The sequence below is a fragment of the Zygosaccharomyces rouxii genome (genome assembly GCF_000026365.1).
Source record: "Zygosaccharomyces rouxii strain CBS732 chromosome G complete sequence".
NCBI classification, from domain to species: Eukaryota; Fungi; Ascomycota; class Saccharomycetes; order Saccharomycetales; family Saccharomycetaceae; genus Zygosaccharomyces; species Zygosaccharomyces rouxii.
In genome coordinates this window covers 1547364-1569076 of record NC_012996.1, presented here as the reverse complement: position 1 = coordinate 1569076, position 21713 = coordinate 1547364, and the positions used below count along the sequence as shown (strand labels likewise).

Here is a 21713-nt window from a genome sequence, read left to right as displayed (position 1 = left end):
TTATATCAAGAGAATACTTGTACCATTTTGAGAGGTGTTGTTACGAATGAAGCCAAACATCATGGCGTTGTTATTATAAATTATAGAAAATCCTGCAAGAAATTTATTATGGGAAAAATCGATTGTTTAAACATTTTATTCTAAGGAATACAAATGATAAAAATGAATAAAACTATAAACTTCCCCCTCCCCCCCAAAAAAAGAGAAAAAAATAAAAACTATTCGGTGGTACAAAGTCAGAGAAATCCGAAAGTTTGTGGATCACCATGGCTCCCCAATTGCTGCATCATCATCATCATCATCATGATTATTATTATTTTTTTTGTTTTCCCTCTCTCCCCTTTAACGTCTCGTCAGCCTTCACTTTATCTCTTGACTTTTCATTCCTTTAACGATTATCCATTTTTTGATTTTATTCCACTCTTTTGTTCAATTTTTTCAAAAGGCATTACATTCATTATCCTACCTGTGATCTCGATTTTATTTTATCTTATTTTACAGAATCTTTTATTTGACTGCGGAGAACCTTGCATCATTCGCTTGTAAGGATTCTGGTGTACTTTATGGGTTATTTTTTTTTTTTTTTTTTCATTCACTATTGGAAAGTGATCATTATGTTTTTAGCGACCGATGACCATGTTAATGTCGACTTTCCTAGTGTTAAGACAATTTAAAATGAACAAACGATAAAAAGAAGTTGCATGCAAATAAAACACACAGCGGAGTTGTACTAAGAAAAGAACAAAGATTGCATACAAATAGTTATCCCGATTTTATTTGTAAGGTTTACGTTTTATTCCTTTTACTTATACTTTTTATTTTTACTTTATTTTTATTGTTCGATCCCCGCAGTTATTATTAACTAGTATTATAGTATCTACCGTCATTATATTATTATGGTCGATTAGCGCTTGCTTTCTTACGGGATAAAGGTGTCAAAAAATTGTCTATTTTGTCTTATTTTGCAAAGTCGCTTAATATTTAAAATTAATTCAAACACTCTTAAAAACGACCTAAGTAAGAAATCAATCATTTCCACATTACAATTAACATCAAATATATATTATGAAACCAAAATTACAAGCTTGTTGAAATGATGGTAGATGAAATCCCATCGTCTCTACGTTCTAATTCCATAGCAACGAAAAGACGTAGTCGACCTTTTTGATTCAGATCTTTCCAATCGTCTACATAGTAGCCAAAACCAGCTGCTCTTACATGCGTGTGATTTATTCCAATAAAAAACTGGCTTGATTTTGATATCAATGGGTAATAGATCCTCGGTTTTGATGATTTGATAACTAAATTATCATCTACATGGGTGGAAAAGAGCTCAAAATCACCTTTACCAGCACGAGTTCCATAACATATATAATGGCCATCAGAAGTGATTTCAAAAATTTCTTTATCCCTTGTTAGATTGCAAAATGATGTTTGCAATTTGATTACCATTTGACAGGGATCACTTAAAACATCAAGAACAAATAGAGCTTGGCTATTTGTATCCATGATACCAGATACTGCAACCATACCTTCATCCTTAAACGGTTTGATACTGATTATCAATTTTATATTAGGAAACTTTATCTTTCTCATTGCCTTAAAATCAAATCCAGAATTGGTACCTTGAGCAATTGGCTGTCCAATAAGGTTTTCATCAAATGGAATTGTATATATAGAGCCATCTCGACAACCAGCATATAAGAATCTAGAACCTAAATCAGAATCATTGACAGCTAGTGACAGAATATCTGATTTGTTTTTCTTATCTAGAACTCTAACCATTCGGGGCAAGGATGAGTCCCAAGGAATTACCGCTATCTTATTGTTTAATGCAACGACAACGTCTGTTCCTACATTAACCGCATCATGGACATTCTCATTAGATTTAAATTCAGCTCTACACCAGTGAGGTGTATCTCTCAGATGTTCCAAGTGTTCAATACCAAAATGATGAATATTGGTTTCTGTTAGATATAAATGAACAAATGCCTTTCTTGTATCCGGATCCAAATCAAACCTTTTTATTAAAGCTTCTGGTCCATAAGAAGGATCGAATGATCGCCCTTCCAATGTTCTTGCATAATATACTCGAATCAATGCGTCAGGTTCATGTCCATTAACGGGAAGTTTAAAAATCGTATTCCTTGTGCTAACTATTAAGTTTGTTGAACCGCTGTGGCAAATATATGGGAAAATAGAACAGTCCTTAAAATCTAATTGGATTGGGCCAGAACGATTAGCTTGGTACGTATGATCAGTTTTGTCGTATCCATAACGTTCCCTTTCTATACCTCCAATAAAATTAAATGCATCTCTCTGACCAAATACTTTTTCATAAGGATCAAAAAGTTGTGGCCAATATTCTTGATAGCGTTCAGACTGTTTAGCCTTTAAATTTGCTAGCTCTAATTTCTTTTCATTATCAATCTTTCGTCTCTTTATATCTTCACGGTTGTAACGACTTGCATTGGGATTTTGATTTGTTGAAGTAATGGGAAAATAACGCCCACGACTTTCATCGAAGATGAATCCTGGCAATTCACGAGGTGGCATACTATGATAAAACCATAATGTTCAAGTGGCCTATTCAACTGTATTGTTATGTATGTATATCTTCATACAAAACAAATCAACTAGCACCAACGAGCCGCATCGCCTACAAACAATATAAATCAAACCCTGTAAGATAATCAATTCATAATCGTGATTTGTTCATTTGGTAGGGAACTGTACCAGTACATACACACACATACATCAATACGTATGCACGCAAGATCTTTTAAGTAGATAACGATAATAATAATAGTAATAAAATAAAAGATAATAATAATAAAAAGAATTTCCCATGGATTGATCAATTCAAGGTATCAGCACTTTCGGAATTCAAGCAGTGGAAAACAAATTGTTACTACTCCTGACAGCAAAGATAGTTGAGACAAAAGAGAATGCCCGGTCGTGCTAAATTTCATCGTTACACCTTCACGACAAGCGCTATACCAAATGATGATAGTAAAATGGAAAACTAAAAAAAAAAAACAACTGAGCGGAACAGATTTGAAGAGAATATCACAGGCATGGATGTTGGATCTCATATACCGACTGTATTATTTTTTTTTTTCCTTTTTCCTTTTTTTTCGTAATTTTCTGTATTTTTTCGATTTTGCCAGATCTTTATTTCGTCAGAACCTAATTAAGAGTGAGAAAATGAGATAACAACAAAAGTTACCATCACTCTTGGCCGAAACCAATAGTTTCTTCAACAGCCAATGTTAACTTCTTATCCAAACTTTCGAAATCATCATAAGGTGGTAAATCGACTCTGTTGAAACAAGTGTGGGATTTTGGTAGGTGCTTTATTTCACCAGCCTTTTCAATGGTAAATCTTCTTGGACCATCAGAACCTTGTAAATCTTTGAAACCATTGACTGGAATACGAGAAGTACCCGTGGTAAATTGCAATAGACGAGCTCTTTGTTCATTATCCCAACTACCAATGCATCTCCAAAACCATTTGATAACTTCATCTGATTCTTGATAACCACGATAATCGGTATGTTTTTTCCAATCTTCCACATCGATCTCAGCAATACCACCAATTAATAGTTCTAATTCACGCTCATCAAATACTGTAACTAAATCTTCCGGTATTAGCTCGTTGAACCCATCCATAAATGCCCTAAATTGTTCTTTAACTCTATCTACAATCTTCCACTGAGAAAATAATTCCACGTATTCCTTTTTATTTTCATCTATGACTTCAATATTTCTACCATTGGGCTTTAGATCTATCGTATGGATTTCACCAAAACTTTCGTCATCTGCGCTGAATGTTAGATCCAAAATGCCATCTATACTATTCTCTAAGATCCATTTCAAGGAATTGTGAACTTCGGCATCAACACCTTCCATATCTTGCAAAACCACTTTCTTACGCAACATCATTTTATAAAGCGCACCGACAAAGAAGGCATCTAAAAATCTTCTGTGGAAAACACCAAGACCAACGACTCTACCAATAAATTTGAAATAATTGAGATGTTCAGGATTAACACCACTGTTTGGATTTATTTGGATGGTATAGTTATCATGAGCAGAATATTCAAATAAACAGTAGAATGGATTGAACATCTCATGGGATAATAAGAAGAAAAATTCTCTTGAAACTCCACCGTAGTCTAAACCTTCTTCACCGTCAAATTTGATCATTAGTCGTTTCTTTAAATCTTCAGGAGTCTGTCTCATAATCTCTTGGTAAGCATCTTCAAAGATATTCTTCCGGCGAACTTTAATATGACATTGACCAGGTAAAATTCTTAATGCAGGTTGAGATCTGAAATAGATAACTTTACGACGGAAATCACGTTTATACTGAGGCACATTTTGGTCTAATGACGATGGCAATCTTGGATCATCCCATGTAGTGGTCTTTGTATTATGATCGACAAAATAAACACGAGCCGTATTCGTCAATCTCATTTCCCAACCTGAAGGCAATGGACCCAATTGTGATACAGGTTGTTGTTGGATGGTTGTATTCGTTGGGCCATAAGTACGGATGTACTGTTGCCTTCTTGGATCAACCCACGTAGTTGTTCTAGTATTGTGATCAACAAAATATGCTCTACCTTCAGGCGTAAATCTCTGTTCCCAACCTGATGGCAATTCACCCAATCCTGATGTTGTACTACCCGTTGCGGCAAACGCTGCAGCTGCAGACCCATTGACAGCCGGTGTCTGGGATCCCGGTCCAGTTTGTACCGTAACTGAGGAGCTGTCGTTAGATGTCGTTGGCAAAGTTCTACCTCTGTGTTGCCTCCTTTGTAATTCTGTATTGGCATTCAATTGACCACTTCTTTCAGCTTCAGTTTGATCTAACGTTGGACGCTTCCATTTTGTAGTTCTTGTATTATGATCAACGTAGTAAGTACGACCAAAATTATCGGTACGTCTCTCCCAACCCGGTGGTAAACGACCATATTGATCTTCAAATGACGAATACTGTCTTGTCGACAGTGCATTAGCAGCACTGTTTTGTAAAGTATGCTCCACAGATGCCGCCGTTGCTCTTGGTGTATGGGCTCCTGATTGCGATCGAGAATGAGACTGCGTACGGGAAGCATTACGCTGACCAGTTGAATTAGAACCACCACTGTTTGCCGATAAAGCTGCTACATTATCGTTTCCACTAGGTCCTGCTGGAACAGCTAACCCACCGCTTGATGATGATGCTCCGCTCGTCTCTGCACTGCTTCTCGTACTACTCCTTGCTGCACTGGAGCGCTGTTTCGATAAAACTACAATTAATCTACCACTGACAGCCATACCATCATTAGATCTTTTCAAATCTCTGGTAATGGTCTCCTCACGTGCTCGGGCCCCACCAGTAGTATCTTCATCTAAATGACCTACAACATCGCCAATGCGAACATTGACAACACCTAAAAATCCTTGATCCTTCTTTTTAAACTTCTTTTGATCAAACACTTGTACGGTCAGGATAGAATTTTCATTTACTTCATCAAATTTGAAAGTTTCATTCCAGTAAGGATTTAAAGTCTTCTTCGCAGCTGATGTTGACTTTGTTTGATATCCATCAATCGTTAAAACCGCGAATGGATCTGGCGATCTGAAAACGTCCCTTTTATAAAGAGATTCTGCTGCTACAAGTTTAACAGATATCGCTGGCATTTTCTTCGTCTTCTAGTTGTATCTTTGTTTAACAAGGAAGGGGTGGACGGGGTTGATGAAACACACACACACAGACAGACAGACGTAACACACGTTTCTTGACTTAAGAAAGAGAAAACAGAATGAAAGCTTAGGCAAAAACTCTCTTTATATCTTTTATGTCTTTCTCTTAAATCTCACCTTTTCGTACTGACTCTTCGAGTCCTTTCTCCTTTAGTTGAAAAAAACGAAAGATATTGAAGGGGGGGCTGAGGGAATCAGATACTCTTGAAAATTTTCGACCCTACTCTGTATCAAAGCTACTACCAGCTCAATTTCTAACAAAGAGACCTTCCTGATTGTAATCAAAGAGTCCTTCTGAAGTTATTAACAAACTGTCCGTTGTGTTTGAATTGTACACGTTATTTTGGTAAGCTTTAGTCAGTTGCTTCACCTTTTTTCTTTGAAAAGGAGAGAAGGAAAAAAAAAAGAATCCGGGCAAGTTTTTAAAAATTAGAAGGGAAAAAGAAAAGATTTTTGCCAATAGCAGGGGAAGAATGGTCAAAAGACAGCACAGGGCAACGGAAACTGCAAAAGATAGGAGAGTGCTTAGAAGAACCATGCTTCGTACTGGTACCCAAGAGATCAGTGATGAGAAAGGGTCAAGGAGGCGGAGAGTGGATAGTTGAGTCCTGTGTCACGTGACATGAGACGAGTCGGCCATCCTAAGACAAATTCCCGGGTTCGAAACACGGAAGAGCAACAACTCAAATAACTCCCGTGATACATGACTAACGTGTCAGCGGCTAAGTATACACCCATACCTAATAATGTCACACGAAACATCGGGACCCTGTTATATCTCCGACACCCAGACACCTGCTGTGAGACACCCGGACACTACCACGGTATCCGGACAACGACGCGTCACCCTGCCTGAGATCTGGCCGCCCCGCATATATCGAGAAAGAAAACGCGAGCAAGTTATTAAAAGGAAAAAATAGCCCACTTCTATAAAGAGGCGTGTTTCGAGATGAGACGTTCTCAATATATAGATAGCCTTATGAGACTGTTGACGTTAGATAGTTTTCCTGCCTCCCGGTTCTTCTCCTGATTCTTCTGTTACGCTCTCTTCAACTAGTACTCATCCTAAGAAGCACACAATCAAGATGCTTTTACTCTGGCCCCTGTTGCTGCTTATCAATATTGTGCTAGCAGACGTTTCTGTTATTTCACCAAAGAAAGGCCAAACGTTTACTCCCAATGATGGTAAAGTTACCATACCTGTGGAATGGGAGGATAACGGTGCACCCCCAGAGATGAATCAGATTGTATGGTATTCAATAACGTTGAATAATGGTCCTAACGGCCAGATTAATAGAATTGAATATTTAAAGAAAAATATGAAGGCAAGCGATGTTCAAGAGTCAAATGGAACTTATTCGGTTACTGTGGAGATTGACGCAGACGATTGTGGTAACGGACAGTATTTTCTCCAAATTTATGCCGCTATAACGGAAGATGCCAGTGAAAATACAATTAACTATAGTCCAAGATTCAACCTTAAAAACATGTTGGGTTCACCAGTTTCTTATTCCGATTCTACTCAACCAGCTCCTTTAACAGATTATACAACCTATGTTGCTTACACAAAGCAAACAGGTGTCACTAGAACTGCCCCCATGCAAACGCAACCGGGTTCAACAGTTACAGCAACTTCATGGTCAATGAAATTCCCAACTAGTGCTGTCTCTTATTTCCCCACACTCAGTCCAACTCCTCACTGGAAGACTACTTTGACACCGGGGTGGAATTACACTATGACAAGTGCGTGGAATTACGCCACACCAAGACCACTACCAAGTGAGAATGGTGGTTGGTACAACCCAAAGAAAAGACAGAGTCTTTCAACCAGAAAGATGAATTTGAAAAGTCTATTATCTCAATCAATTTCCAAATAAACTTAAATAAATGTGCACTGGTTGTGCAAATGTAAAGATATTTTGTTCGTTTTCAAATTGGTCAACACTCGAAGCGTAAATCACTTCTCGGAGTTTTTACTAGGTGCATGTAAATGTATATGCACCGGTAGTGGTAATAAGCAGCGAAGACCACTTGCTCTTATGTTGTACTCGTCAGCAATACCGCTGTGTGGCTCACTCTTATTACCGAACGACCTTCACATACCCCTAGCCCTTTTCTTCACCTGACCTAACCCTGTCGGAAGAGACTCCATTAGGAAAGCTGCGCAAGCGGATCGCACTCCTAGTTACTGTAACAAGATTTGCTGGGAAACTAGTAGATTTGAACCCACATTCGAGAATTGATATAAAAGAATACCATGCGTAGGGATGGCAGGTCGTTTGGTCGATAGTTTCGTACCAGAAAAGCAGAATCCTCCACTTCAAAAATGTTTAGAGTCCCTCAATTGACCGCTAGAGTCTCCAGAATGGCACCATTGCGTGCCCCAATGCCACGTACCTTCTCCACTTCACCAATTACTATGGCTAATGGTAAGGTACTGCTGGTCCTTTATGAAGGTGGTAAACATGCTAAGGAACAAAAGAGATTGTTAGCCGGTATTGAAAATGAATTAGGTATCAGAAAATACATCGAGTCCAAGGGTTACGAATTGGTTAGTACTACTGATAAGGACCCTGAACCAACTTCCACAGTCGACAAACATTTGAAAGATGCAGAAATCGTCATCACTACTCCATTCTATCCTGCATACATCACTAAATCAAGAATTGCTAATGCACCTAATTTGAAGTTAGCAGTTACCGCAGGTGTTGGTTCGGACCATGTCGACTTGAACGCAGCCAATCAGAAGAAGATTACAGTTGCGGAAGTTACTGGATCTAACGTGGTTTCCGTCGCAGAACATGTTCTTGCAACCATTTTGGTGCTTGTGAGAAACTACAATGGTGGTCACCGCCAAGCTGTCAATGGTGAATGGGATATTGCCGGTGTCGCCAAGAATGAATATGATTTAGAGGACAAGGTCATTTCCACCGTCGGTGCAGGTAGAATTGGTTACAGAGTTCTAGAAAGACTCATTGCATTCAACCCTAAGAAGTTGTTGTACTACGACTACCAAGATCTACCAGCCGAAGCTATCAAGAAATTGAACGACGCCAGTAAGTTGTTCAACGGTAAGGATGATATTGTGCAAAGAGTTGAAAAACTGGAAGATATGGTTTCCCAATCTGATGTTGTCACTATCAATGCACCATTGCACGAAGGTACTAGAGGTCTTTTCAACAAGGATTTGATTTCCCACATGAAGGATGGCGCTTACTTGGTTAACACCGCCAGAGGTGCTATCTGTGTTGCTGAAGATGTTGCCGATGCTGTTAAATCTGGTAAATTACGTGGTTACGGTGGTGATGTTTGGGATAAGCAACCAGCTCCAAAGGACCACCCATGGAGATCAATGAACAACAAGGACCAAACTGGTAACGCCATGACCGTTCACATCAGTGGTACTTCTTTGGACGCCCAAGAGAGATACGCTCAAGGTGTTAAAAGCATTCTTGAAAGTTACTTCTCCAAGAAATTCGACTACCGTCCACAAGATGTCATCGTCAAAGATGGTGAATACGCTACTAGAGCCTACGGTCAACGTAAGTAAACGTAATACGTAAAACATAAAGTTATCTAACGACTAAACTAAATATTCCTCATTAATATATCTCCGGAAACCTTTTACATAACCTTTGAAGTGCTACAACACCTTCAATACTGATATCTTCACCATTTTTAAACGGACATGCCACAGCGTCTAGCACAAGGAAGCCAACATCACCGTTGTCGCTAGACCTGCAAACCAACTCTTGCCATGAACCTACTTCAAAATTCTTTGACATAGAAACACGTACGTCAGTCAATGTAACCATTTCACCGCCTTCTGTGGGAGATGCCAACACAAGTTTGTTCTCACTGGGTTGCGATTTCACCTGTGCGATGAGTCGAAAGACGGGTACTTCACTTGCTGTAATTTCTCTTGGATCAAGTCTTGGGGTTTCACTAGCCATAATGACGATCTGTCAGAGACTAACTAGGCTATTTTCCGAGCAGTTTTGGTGGTATTAGCAGCACTAGTATGGTTAGTAGTATGGTTAGTAGTAGTAATCGCGACGCGAGTTACGCTTAGTACTCTTTCAAAGGGAACTGACCACCAACACTACAACTGCTTCACCAGTATTTGACAAGAAACAATCACACGCGGCTGCACTGAGAGTGTCAACTAGCAGTTCTAGCAAGCATCAGAAGTTGAATTAATCTCCCAACACCCGAATTAGTTCCGAAGTCGGAATCGGATAGCCTGGTTTGTTGAAGTTATTCCACTGGACTTTAAGCCATTTGGTTGCATTCTACGACTGATAAAGTATAAATACACAAAGCAGCAAAGGGTGTTCATCTTTCAAGGGTCTTGCATAACGTTTGAACAATAAGTTAAGTGAACTTAACTAGAAACATGATTAGATTGGAGGATAACAAAGGTGACAGACCTTCACAAGGTTTTTTCTCCCGTCACAAGAAATTGCTGCTCGGTGTGGGAGCTCTTTTGACCCTTGAGAGTGGTAGTCTTTTGTACGGGGTTCATCATGGTGGATTGCCTGAAACTACACCAGTACAAGGTCCAACATGCGGCAAGATTGAACCATTGGCGCCATCCTTTAACAAATCTGTGGAATTGATTCTACACGATGCAGAGTTTAAGAAGGAATCCATCGAGAGGTTTTCAGGTGCTATTCAAATTTCTACTGAAGTTGAAGACGTTCATCCAGTACCTGCCGATGACCCTGACTACTATGCCAATTTTGGTGAATTCCACGACTATTTGGCTAAAATTTACCCCTTGACCCATGAGCATTTGAAATTGGAGAAGGTCAATCAATTTGGGTTGCTTTACACTTGGGAGGGTTCTGATAAGGAATTGGAGCCTTTAGTGCTTATGGCACATCAAGATGTGGTTCCTGTCAATAAAAAGACTTGGGACGATTGGGAATATCCACCATTTTCAGGTTATTATGATAAGGAAACTGACTACATCTGGGGCCGTGGTGCATGTGATTGTAAAAACTTGTTAACGGCGGAATTGGAAGCCATTGAATTGTTGTTAAAGGATGGATATACTCCTGATAGAACTACCATTGTTTCTCTAGGGTTCGATGAAGAATCTGGTGGCCGTCAAGGTGCTCAACATTTGGCAAAGTTCTTGGAAGAAAGATACGGCCCAGATAGTATTTATGCCATTGTAGATGAAGGTGGTGGTGTAACAGCTTTTGACGATAGTACTATCATTGCAGTTCCAGTGAATGCTGAAAAGGGTTACGTTGATATTACCTATACTATTAACGGTCATGGTGGTCATTCTTCAGTCCCACCCGACCATACTACTATTGGTGTTGCTGCCGATTTGATTTCAAGATTTGAAAACCATCCATTCGAACCAACATTTACACTAGATAACCCGATTTACAAATTTTTGACATGTGCTGCTGAGCACTCAGAGGATATTCCATGTTCTTTGAAGAAGGATATCTTGAATGCACCAAAATCTCCAAAGAGTAAGGAACAATTGACTCAATTTTTGGCATCTGAAAGAAGTTACCGTGATTTGATTAGAACCACTAGAGCTGTCGACATCATTAATGGTGGTATTAAAGCTAATGCATTGCCTGAGGTGACCAGTTTCTTAGTTAATCACAGAATTGATATCCACTCATCTGTCAATGAAACATTGCAAGCTGATTTGAAATACGCCAGAAAGATTGCCAAAAAATACGGGTACGGATTGTCTTATAACAGCGAATATTTGTTACCAGAGACTGAATTAGGTACCATTGAAGTTGCAATTGTTCAATCATTGGAACCTGCTCCCGTTTCACCTTCATCTGGTCCTATTTGGGATACCTTTGCAGGTACCATTCAAAATGTTTTTGAAAATGGTGTCTTTGCTGGCAGAGACGATATTCAATTTTACGTTTCTACTTATTTGATGACAGGAAATACCGATACTAGGTACTACTGGAATCTAACTAAAAACATCTACAGATTCATTGCCTCTATCGGTGATGAAACTGTTCCAAAGACAATCCATTCAGTTAACGAACACATTAGAGGAGAGGACCATTTGAGTGCAATTGCCTTTGTGTATCAATACATTGTTAACGCTGGCAGTGCCAAATGAAGGGAAAAAAAAAAGGACGAATTCAATTAAAATTCTCGAAAAGAATATGTGTGATTGTTTGTCTTTAAAAATATTATTATTATTATTATTTTTCTTAAATCCTTTGCTAATTAGTAGCCTCCCTTTGTAAAATTCACTTTTTTTCCATTTTATAATGGAAGCTTATTTCACCTTTAGAAGACTCTAAGGATTCTGTTAAATCGTCGAAGGAACCATCATGAGGAATTAGTTGTTGCACGGTGTTTCTATTGGAACCTGGCACGTAGTAGACTGCGCTTTGGGGGTCATTTGTAAGTTCAGCTTCAAGCTCAAACCCAGGTTTAGGTTCAACTGCGTTCGCAGGTGAACTAATTGAAGTTAATTGAGAAGCTGTATTCAGAGAATCATAGTCGTTGCCAAGGCATCTTTCTGATAGATATGGTAAAAATTTATTTTTGGGAGCTTCACCATCATTATCAGAATTTTTAGATTCAGCTCTACTTCTAGCAAAAATTCCAAGACGTTTCTTTCTAGCCTGGAATGCCTTTGAATTATTCTCAGAGGGTATATCGTAATCAACAAAAAATTTGGATTGAGAAGTAGGTGAAGATGTTTGATATGAACCATTTTCATTTTTCTCCAGAGTGCTATCAGAATAATCATTGTAACAGCTACTATTACTGTCGCTTGATTTAATACCAGGTGCAATTTTACCCAAGACCCGTGCGATTTGAGAATTCTTACTCCTTCTGTTGGCATTTTGCAATTTATCCACAATGAATCCCAGCTTCATTGTTCTTAGGATATTAGCGTACATTTGCAATGCATCTGTTCCCAAACCAAATATTATGAATACCAGGTATGACATTAGAATGTAAAGCCAAACGCTGAAAATACTTTTACCTTCGTCATATTTGGGTATTGTATTCCAATATACTGGTGAATGAGTTTCATTCCAATTGTACTTACCCTTGAAGGATTTTATATCTTCCGCTACCCCAAATACTGATAATGGGAACATCACCAATATTGTTAAAAAGCATAGAATGAGTAATCTAGAAAATCTTGCCAGATTTAATCTCGAATTGGTGCAGTGTAAAATATCTCTAACATCCTTACGCTTTCTATGGAAAACGTATAATACTAGGAAAGCGTAAACCATACCAGCAGTGGACCAAATTAGCCCCCACATTGTATACAAAACTGTGGTAAGCCATGTGGGGGATAAGACGTTTTGACAACCGTTAAAACGAACAATCCCAAATCTTGCCACTTGCACAATATATGATAATGCCATTATTATCACTGGTGTCGCTAAACTGATAGTTAGATCACAACAAATTTTACTCCATGAATTTAACTCTGGTAGTACCGTGTTGGCCCTAAGAACGGTATGTAAATTGTAAACGATATTGGTAACCGCACAGGGCATCCCCACATTAGCGCCAACCTGTAGCTTAACCACTATATCACACCAGCCTTTACCATTCCAACGATTCATAAAATCTTCTTCAGACCAAATAGAGGCACCAACTAACGAAGTTAAATCCATGGTAAATAGCCACAGTATTAGTAGTACGGCAGGTATATTTCTACTATGTGTATGCCATGCCAGCGGTGGAAGTAATAGTAGTATGGCGACGAGAGATAATCCGATGATATTCGACTGATACGACATGGATCGTTTGATCAAATCCAATTTGATGCGATTAACTACACGGATGGATCAGGAACATGCAAACTCTTGAACCAAATACCATTTCTTTTATACATAAAATCAAGTAATTAATCAAATAATTAATTAATTAATTAATTCAATCAATTGAGAGATCAATAGGGAATAGCTACAAGAATAAGAAACCTCACTGATGCAACTTACCAAATCAAACGACTAATCCTAGATATTAAGAAAGAAGCCTCAGGTTGATTTAAAATTCAACATCTAACATTCAATTGATACTTCCTTCCCAATTAGTTTCCCAATGAATGAATTGAGAAGTAAGGAAGGATTTACTGTCGCAGCGACACAGCGACGTTAAAAATGAAATAATTAAAGAGGAATAAATGATTAACTTCATTGGAAAGCTAGATAGGAAAAATTATTGTATATATGAAGTTTAAGACTTTTGTTTTACAAATGCTTAGAGTTTGTACCATGATGTATCGCGTAGAAAAAGTGAATTGTGGCAGTAAACTGGGTCATAACATTGTATCATAGACCTTAGCCTTTTTACCACAAGCCGATGGCATCAGATCTCTTAAAAGCGGTTGGTCGTCCAGTTGTAGATTGAAATGCCAATCTAAAAAATGAAATGTTATCTTTTGGAGTACTAATAAATTCGTTTAATGTAGCTGCTGTTAAAATTTTTGTCTAAATTTAAACCATTGGCAAGGAAATTAACTATGGCCGCTTGGTAATCCATAATAGTACAACCTTTCACTTTATCTGCTATGGGCTTGGTCTAAGTATCCTTCAGATTCGATACCGACATGGAAGTTCTTGGTGCCTTAGAAGGTGTGGAAAGTGAAATATCATCTGCTGGGATGTGAAATATTTTTTACCTCGAAGAAATCAAACTTGCGACATCCTTTAGACCAGCAAGAATAGTGTGTATTCTATGGGTATTGTCCAATTCTTGGAATGTGGTCATTCAGCGTGATAAATGGTAATCGGCATGTTTTAAACCAATTTTAGGGGTATCAATTGGCATTTCTAATTCAAATGAGAAGCACATAAGTGTCTCCAGAAAATACAATGACCTGGTGTGCCTTTCCGGTAATAATCACATTGTTTATGTCTATCAGAGTTGGGGCACTTATGCAAAAACATGCCGAATCTTTGATCGGAACCGGGGTAATTATCGGATATTCATAACTTTACTGTTATTGGTATGAGAGGCACTATCCTCTTCAACATAAGTATATCCTCTTCCCATACATGGAGATTTCTCATCATAATGAATTAAGATGATCACGTTACCAACGGTCTGATATTAAGCATGGTAATAAGCACCGCTCGCCTATTCGTGAAGAGTACTGTCATGAACAACAAATTAGTGTAATTTTAATTGAGCACGAAATTTAATGCTGAGTATTCAATCGGTGGAGTAGTAGTGTGGGCGAAAAACTTAAAAATTGGTTCCAATTGACAATCGCATTTCTTCTGGCCTTCATCACATTTTAAACATTTATCCCATCTGTAAGCACCAGAAATTTCAACGTTTTGAAATTCTAACTGTTGGTAGCGTTTGTCAGAAGCAAAAAAGACTGCTCCTAATATCAATATTTTCCCACATATTTCAGAACCGAGACAGAAAAATAGGTTTTATTTGATCGATCCTAAATATTTGACCAACCGTTTTGGAGCGTACCAATAAAGCGAGATGGGGAGCAACAAGAAGGTTGCTTGAGAGTCAATGTTTTAATGATAGCCAGAATAATTTTGCGAAAAAATAGCAGTTTTACCGGAATGTAGAAGGAAAAGTGTCCAAGTCCAGCTAGTCCGATGATAACAAATACTCTTTTGGTCTTCTTCAGCTTAATCCATCTTTAAATTCAATGATGCTATTATATCTAGACATCTTTACCCCTTGCCATTCTTCAGTTTTTATCCCATCCTTTGTTCACGGCTGGACTTCTTAAATTTAGTATACTTTGCGATGTTAGTGGAACCGCCCATAGCTTCTCATCCCACACTCACAGGCGCTAATGTTATCATTGAGGAAGCTATTAATCTGATGTTTTCATTGGGAATTCGATTGGAGGGCTCCTCTCATACTTCAACGGATAATGTCCTTAGAAAGTGTAGTGACTATCGCGAATGTTTGGAACCCTTAATGGTAGTCGCTAATATCACCGTTAGCACCAATACATAACTGGCGATAGCTGCTGTACAATACCAGACCCACTTCCACAAATATGACCTTTGTTGACGATGAGTGTCGATAACTTGAGTAGCAATCTGTCTTACAAAGAGGAACTGTGCCCTTTTCAACTGATCCTCTTGACATATTTTACCTTCATATGTCACTTCTGGTTCGGGTGAATCAGAAGTCTGATAGGGAAACCGACTGCAACTCTTGATAGGTTGGTTAGTGATTTTAATATCTTGCAATGTAAGAGGATCAATTCCTATCTCTGTACGTTTCTTGCAATTTTCCAACTCGTATTCTGTGGGTAATTGATCTGAATCAATTGGCGGATGCGTTGGTTCATGGGGAACCAACCATTGTAGATACAGGCATAGTGTGATTTCGTAAAACCACAGCAACGGACAAACGACCCCCATTATACAAAGTCTTGGTAACAATGGTCTACGTTCCTCTGTCCTGTGGCATGATTCACACCGACATTCGTAATTTTGAGATTCTACTTCAAATGGAGCTATGAGGTGTTTACCTCTCTCAATTGATAGTTTAAAATCTGATGGGTTGATCTTCTGAGTTAAATCAACGGTGCTGATACTGCTATCTTCATCCATAGTAGTAGATAATGATAGCGGGCCGTTCATCTGTCAACTAGCTTGTTATAATCGCATGGGGAAATTTACATACATAGTTGTCTCTTCCTACCTATCCATATATATACATAACCTTAATTCAGCAGTCTGCATTGGTGTAGAATGCTTCTTGAAGTCAAAACTAAGGTAAAGGTTAGTTGAAACTTGTTAAAACTCGTTGGTTCAAACGGTTTGAAGTAAGTCTAGTGCTCTTCCCTTTTCAGGCGAATACAAACTGACAAAGTGAAGAAAAGTTCAAATGAATAAAAAAAACATTTTATCTATACTACATACACGTTACTGAATTCCACAATTCACGATTTACTCTATTTCATTATATTACAGTCTCAACGATGCATCAACTGCTATGTTTCTTCTTGTATTTGATTAAAAATTTATCCATGTAAGATGCTGTAAACTGTTTTACCTTAGCTCTTTTATCCTTTGATGGCTCTTCGGGCGGTGGCTTTGTAACATCCTTCTTTAGTTCTTTAGACGTCAAGATCTTGACGATGTCTCGAGCACATTGTTTTGCATGGTCATGGGATAAACCTTCGTTTTGTTCGTATCTGCGTAAGAGACCAGGTACAAATGAAGCAAAGAACTTGTCCCATTTATGCTCCAAATGATGATTTTTCTTCTTAAGACGTTTTTCTTCTTTTTCCCTTTCCAATTTTACTGACTGTTCCTTTTCCATATCCTTTTGTCTATTGGCCTCTGCTATAATCTTTTCCAATTCACTTTTCCTTTGATTTTCCATCTCTAATTTCAATTTCAGAGCTTCCTTCTCCTCCTCTTTAACTTTTTCAATAGCTTCTTTCTCCTTTTCAAGTCTTCTTAGTTTCTGCTTTTCGTACTCTTCATCATCAAGACGTGATCTTTTGATGGATGGCTTCGGTGTACCTGAATTACCATTAGTTTGTGGTCGTCTAGCATTAAAAGTCTTTGATGAACCTGATGGTGGCTGATGCAATTTTGTCTTTTGTTGTGCATTATAATACATTGGTTTACCATTTTCATGAACGATTTCCCATCCTGGTGGTAATCTAATTCTTCTTAAATCTACCATCTTATTTGATGCCTCTTTGATATCTTTCTTTGTAATTCTTTTATAAGTCTCAAAATCATTCCATTTTTGCAGTAGTTTAGTGCATGTGTCTTCCAATTCTTGATTCGATTTCCCAATTTGTTCTACTTCTTTATCAATTTGAGATGTGATGATACCGTTTTTAGTTGTCTTTGGTAATTTCAGGATGAAATCAAGAATCTTTGTTTCCATATATGAGTCCTCTTTAAACAGGTGTAACAGTTTGACAAAGCATGTGTAACCATGTAACTTTAAGATTTGATGGTGTAAATTAGAATCAGGTTCAATGTTAAACAACCGCTGTAACAATTTTCTGGCCAGCAGAGGGTCTTCCACCTGTAAAAGTACACTCATAACTTTGATCACATCTTCAGGTTTTTCACAAGGTGGCGGATTAAGTGATTCAACAAATTCTATATTGATATTGTTCCCTTCACTCTTCACAATTTTTTCACCCTGTTGCTTTTTCAATTTAATCCATTGCTTTTCCATAGTTACGCTGACAACCAATGCTTCTGCCATATTTTGAGGTAATAGACTTGCAGCATCAGTTTGAGTCTTACCACCTAAAAATCCAATACAGTTTGGTTCTTCACAGTAACATTTTTGAGCTGTGGCACCATATCTATCAACGTTGTAATCGAATGTAATTTCCTCACCTTTTAAAATTTTTCTATGGGCAAAAATCCCCATCTTCAATTTTCCAGCTACAACCCATTTATTCACATATGCGTTTGGATTGCAAGAATGGTTACAAAATCTCGCTAGTGAACCTTTGACGGTAGCATCAATGAATTCACCGTTTTGTAACATCATAAAATAAAAATGCTGATAACCCTTTTGATCATAATCCACCAATCTATCCCTAAAGACGTCCTCCGGTATCACGTCCCCCATATATTCATAGATAAACTGATGCGGTTCAATATCAGATTGAGCACGGACACCATAACCTTTTAACTTGGTTTGGAAAACTGCAATATCGGCATACTGTTTCCTTTGGAATCTTTGATTTTGACAGTCTTCACCGCAAGATCCACATAGCCCATTAACACACTCGATCAGCGTTAGCCTATTAATACAGTCGGAGTTTTCGTCACAGGCGCGATTAATACCGTCTTCGAACTCTTCATAACAATCACACTCCATGAATTCATTGTGCTTCGAATTTCCCAACCTTTTGTTCGCATAATGGTTTTCCTCTAGACATTTAAAAGTCTTTAGTACCTCTTGAGTCTTGTCTTCTTCGTCTAAAAACAACTTAAGGGATCGACTAGAGCCCTTGGGCGGCGATACTGATCTAGATGACGACATTTACCACTATTAGATCGACCAACTGACCTCCAAATCTTTATTTACTGCCTTTTTTTTTTGGTTTCTTCGAGGTTTAAAAGAAGGATTTAAGCTTTTAATGTAAACTTCATCAAATATTGGAAGGTCTTACTTCTTCCCGTTAAGTATGACGCGACCTGATTATTATTTAACTGTAAAAAAAAAAAAAAAAGGAATAAGAGCTATACCGATCCTAGTGGTGCTAACGCCGTCTGTGTTGGTATCTGCGTTGATATCTGTATTAGTTTCTGTGGTAAATCCATCTAGGAATTTTTGTTATAACACAATAAAGATTCGAAAACGTCCAAGATGTCATGATCTGTCTGTTCCTGCAGTAGCTCAGCATCGTCGTAGAGTGCCATCGCCCTTTGAATACTGGCGTTGACAAATGCTATACAGTTGAGGAGTCTCGAGGAAATGTTCCCGCATTTACCGTTATTGAAAATTTTCTTTGTTTTTTGTACTATCCCGTGGCGGTTATTCGTTCTCTCATTAGAATCATTTCTCATTATCGTGATTTCCTTAATCTCTCTTGATCTTAGCGATACCAGCAATGTCCTTGAGCTATCACTGACCTGCAAATCCTTACGCATCGTATAAATGACTCGAGATTCGGATTCACTGCCTACGGGGAAACCTTGTAATTTAAACCAATGGTTGAATTTTGCCAAATAATTTGTGTATCGTGGTAACAATTCTAACGGTTTCCCCTGTCTCAAAATTTGTGAATTCATATCTATCTGCATGAAGGCAGCATGTCGTGAATCTCCTGGTATCACTTCGTATTCACCTTCACTTATTTCGAATCCAGGTTTACAGATCCTGGTAAACGCCTCATCTAGCACGTCTCCCTGATCTATCCTTTGACAATCCCTGGTAATTTTAATTTCGCCCAGTGGTGCTCCATTGAAAGACGATCTTCTCATTGAGTGGGTATTATTACTGCTGTTATTATTATCATTACCGGCTCTTGGTGAACTTGGAGTCCCCATCCAAGGAAATTCTTCATATTCACTTATTGATGGTGAAGGCTGAGGTGTTAATCCCATTCCCGTACCTCTGCCAAAATGCTGTTGGCTTGTAATACTACCAGGTGTACCAATAGGCGCTGAAATTCTATCCCATTGATCTATATTCTTCGGAGCTAGCGAGGGACTAGCCTGACTACCTGTAATCTTACTAAACCATGAACCATAGGATGAAGGGCCGTTGTGGCTCGATAGAGATGAAGATAAGTACTGTAATGAATTACTACCACTTTTCAAAGATGATGGTTGAATGACTTCCGCCAATTGTTCGTTTGATGATACCGACACCATACTGTTTCGACTATTATTACGCGGGATTTCCCAACCCTTGTTTGTAGAGGTAAAAATGTTATTAGTACAATTAATACCACTACCATTATAATGGCCCTTTTTGAAGCTATCCCGCTTCGGGAGAGGGTTATGCAACATGTGTTGAGGTAGGTTATCCGATGATTCTGATTGTGACATAAATTTTATCTTTCCCTTATATTTGGGTTCCAGTAAACCTGAAATTATGAACAATAATTTATTAGCAACAACCATGTTACCGGAAATCACTACAATCCTCGTAGTTTCAGAATCATTCATACAATCCTTGAAATCACAAATAATTTTACCCAAAAGTGCTGGTAGAAAATTCATTCTAGGTCCGTCCTTGATTTCAATCCAACTAAATATGTCCTTAAACCAGGACTTGATAAATTTTTGATAGTTTTGAGGGTAAAGAAACATTCTAGGTATTTCCATAAAAGACCGTAAGCAAGGTATCAATTTACCCTGTAACAGTTGTACAATTGTATCACATTCATAGCGGAAATGAACGTTTAAATTACTTGGAAGGACACCATCTTGATAATTTTTACATTTAACACTCTTGGATTTACTCCAAATATCCAATACAATACTTTGACATTGGTCTAACCAACGCGTAATGTGTTGCCAGGCTTCTGGAATAATGGGCAGTAAAACGGTGGGCACACAAAGCGATACGGTCAACCGATTATTCCAACTGGGATCATCCGTGAAAAAAACTCTAGTAATTAAAACAAGTCCAGAATTTGGTATAGTTCGAAATTTGTTCCCCTGTGACAAATCCGCAGATCTAATGGGTGACCCAAAGATGTACTCCTTTAACTCATTAGGTCGTATTTGATCCATCTGTTGACCTTTTGCGGTAGAGAAATCCATAACCACCTTGTAATTATTACGACACATACGACCTGTCTCTTCTGCTACTAGAATCCTAAAGATGGCACATGATGGTGAAGATAACGAACTAAAGGGAATATTTTTTGATGCAAATAACTTGTATTTCAAATCATCAGGTACATGATCCAGCATGGGGGGTGCAACCAAAAAATCTTCATGATGAGAGCTATTGCCCCCAACTAACGAACCTGACGTCGTAGCAGGATCAGTGGTAGCAGTAGCATAAGAAGTGGGAGTGGGCACTTTAGGCTCATTACTTGTCGCTATGTTCCCATAGGAACTAGCCTTTAAAAGACTACCCAACATTCAAACAATGGAAAATTCAATAATATAATATAATAACGAACTGTAAGTGTAAAATCTGATTTAAGCAGCAGCTAGAAAGAAGACGCAAAACTATAATAACAGTGAACCTTTAGACTGACTGCTCAAAATAACAACCGCCAAAATACGAAATATTATGATCAACGAGATGGGCTTCTGAAAAGACAATCTAGCGTCATTTAATGAACTAACGTATCGAGTATATGTTCATCAATGTATCGGAGGAATCTACCAAAACAAAAACAAAAAAAAAAGAAAATGCTAATCAGACTTTCTCCTACACCTCGTCCTTTTCCTTCTGTTTTCAACTCCCTTTCCTTAATTCTTCTGTAGAGTATGTTGTCTCGGGTGTATGTATATAGGTAGATGTAGGTGTATGTCAGAAGG

General features: G+C 38.2%; 10 protein-coding genes across 10 annotated transcripts; 3 read left to right on the top strand and 7 right to left on the bottom strand.

The window, feature by feature from the left end:
• Positions 1–1077: 1077 nt before the first annotated feature.
• On the bottom strand, positions 1078–2556 carry ZYRO0G18942g (uncharacterized protein; the record flags this gene model as incomplete). Its single annotated transcript, XM_002498759.1, has 1 exon — positions 1078–2556. The coding sequence occupies one exon, from the start codon at positions 2554–2556 to the stop codon at positions 1078–1080; it is 1479 nt and encodes a 492-aa protein (XP_002498804.1).
• A 675-nt stretch (positions 2557–3231) lies between these two features.
• Positions 3232–5691, bottom strand: RSP5 (NEDD4 family E3 ubiquitin-protein ligase; the record flags this gene model as incomplete). Its single annotated transcript, XM_002498758.1, has 1 exon — positions 3232–5691. The coding sequence occupies one exon, from the start codon at positions 5689–5691 to the stop codon at positions 3232–3234; it is 2460 nt and encodes an 819-aa protein (XP_002498803.1).
• Positions 5692–6839: 1148 nt separating this feature from the next.
• On the top strand, positions 6840–7631 carry KRE9 (Kre9p; the record flags this gene model as incomplete). Its single annotated transcript, XM_002498757.1, has 1 exon — positions 6840–7631. One exon carries the CDS (start codon positions 6840–6842, stop codon positions 7629–7631), a length of 792 nt encoding a protein of 263 aa, XP_002498802.1.
• Positions 7632–8080: 449 nt separating this feature from the next.
• On the top strand, positions 8081–9304 carry ZYRO0G18876g (formate dehydrogenase; the record flags this gene model as incomplete). Its single annotated transcript, XM_002498756.1, has 1 exon — positions 8081–9304. The coding sequence occupies one exon, from the start codon at positions 8081–8083 to the stop codon at positions 9302–9304; it is 1224 nt and encodes a 407-aa protein (XP_002498801.1).
• Positions 9305–9356: 52 nt separating this feature from the next.
• On the bottom strand, positions 9357–9707 carry RFA3 (Rfa3p; the record flags this gene model as incomplete). Its single annotated transcript, XM_002498755.1, has 1 exon — positions 9357–9707. One exon carries the CDS (start codon positions 9705–9707, stop codon positions 9357–9359), a length of 351 nt encoding a protein of 116 aa, XP_002498800.1.
• A 443-nt stretch (positions 9708–10150) lies between these two features.
• CPS1 (Gly-Xaa carboxypeptidase) lies at positions 10151–11869 on the top strand (the record flags this gene model as incomplete). Its single annotated transcript, XM_002498754.1, has 1 exon — positions 10151–11869. The coding sequence occupies one exon, from the start codon at positions 10151–10153 to the stop codon at positions 11867–11869; it is 1719 nt and encodes a 572-aa protein (XP_002498799.1).
• A 133-nt stretch (positions 11870–12002) lies between these two features.
• STE3 (Ste3p) lies at positions 12003–13526 on the bottom strand (the record flags this gene model as incomplete). The annotated part of the gene is made up of 1 exon (XM_002498753.1): positions 12003–13526. One exon carries the CDS (start codon positions 13524–13526, stop codon positions 12003–12005), a length of 1524 nt encoding a protein of 507 aa, XP_002498798.1.
• Positions 13527–15659: 2133 nt separating this feature from the next.
• Positions 15660–16358, bottom strand: ASG7 (Asg7p; the record flags this gene model as incomplete). Its single annotated transcript, XM_002498752.1, has 1 exon — positions 15660–16358. The coding sequence occupies one exon, from the start codon at positions 16356–16358 to the stop codon at positions 15660–15662; it is 699 nt and encodes a 232-aa protein (XP_002498797.1).
• Positions 16359–16704: 346 nt separating this feature from the next.
• SET2 (histone methyltransferase SET2) lies at positions 16705–18747 on the bottom strand (the record flags this gene model as incomplete). The annotated part of the gene is made up of 1 exon (XM_002498751.1): positions 16705–18747. One exon carries the CDS (start codon positions 18745–18747, stop codon positions 16705–16707), a length of 2043 nt encoding a protein of 680 aa, XP_002498796.1.
• A 281-nt stretch (positions 18748–19028) lies between these two features.
• On the bottom strand, positions 19029–21308 carry LST4 (Lst4p; the record flags this gene model as incomplete). Its single annotated transcript, XM_002498750.1, has 1 exon — positions 19029–21308. The coding sequence occupies one exon, from the start codon at positions 21306–21308 to the stop codon at positions 19029–19031; it is 2280 nt and encodes a 759-aa protein (XP_002498795.1).
• Positions 21309–21713: the final 405 nt, after the last annotated feature.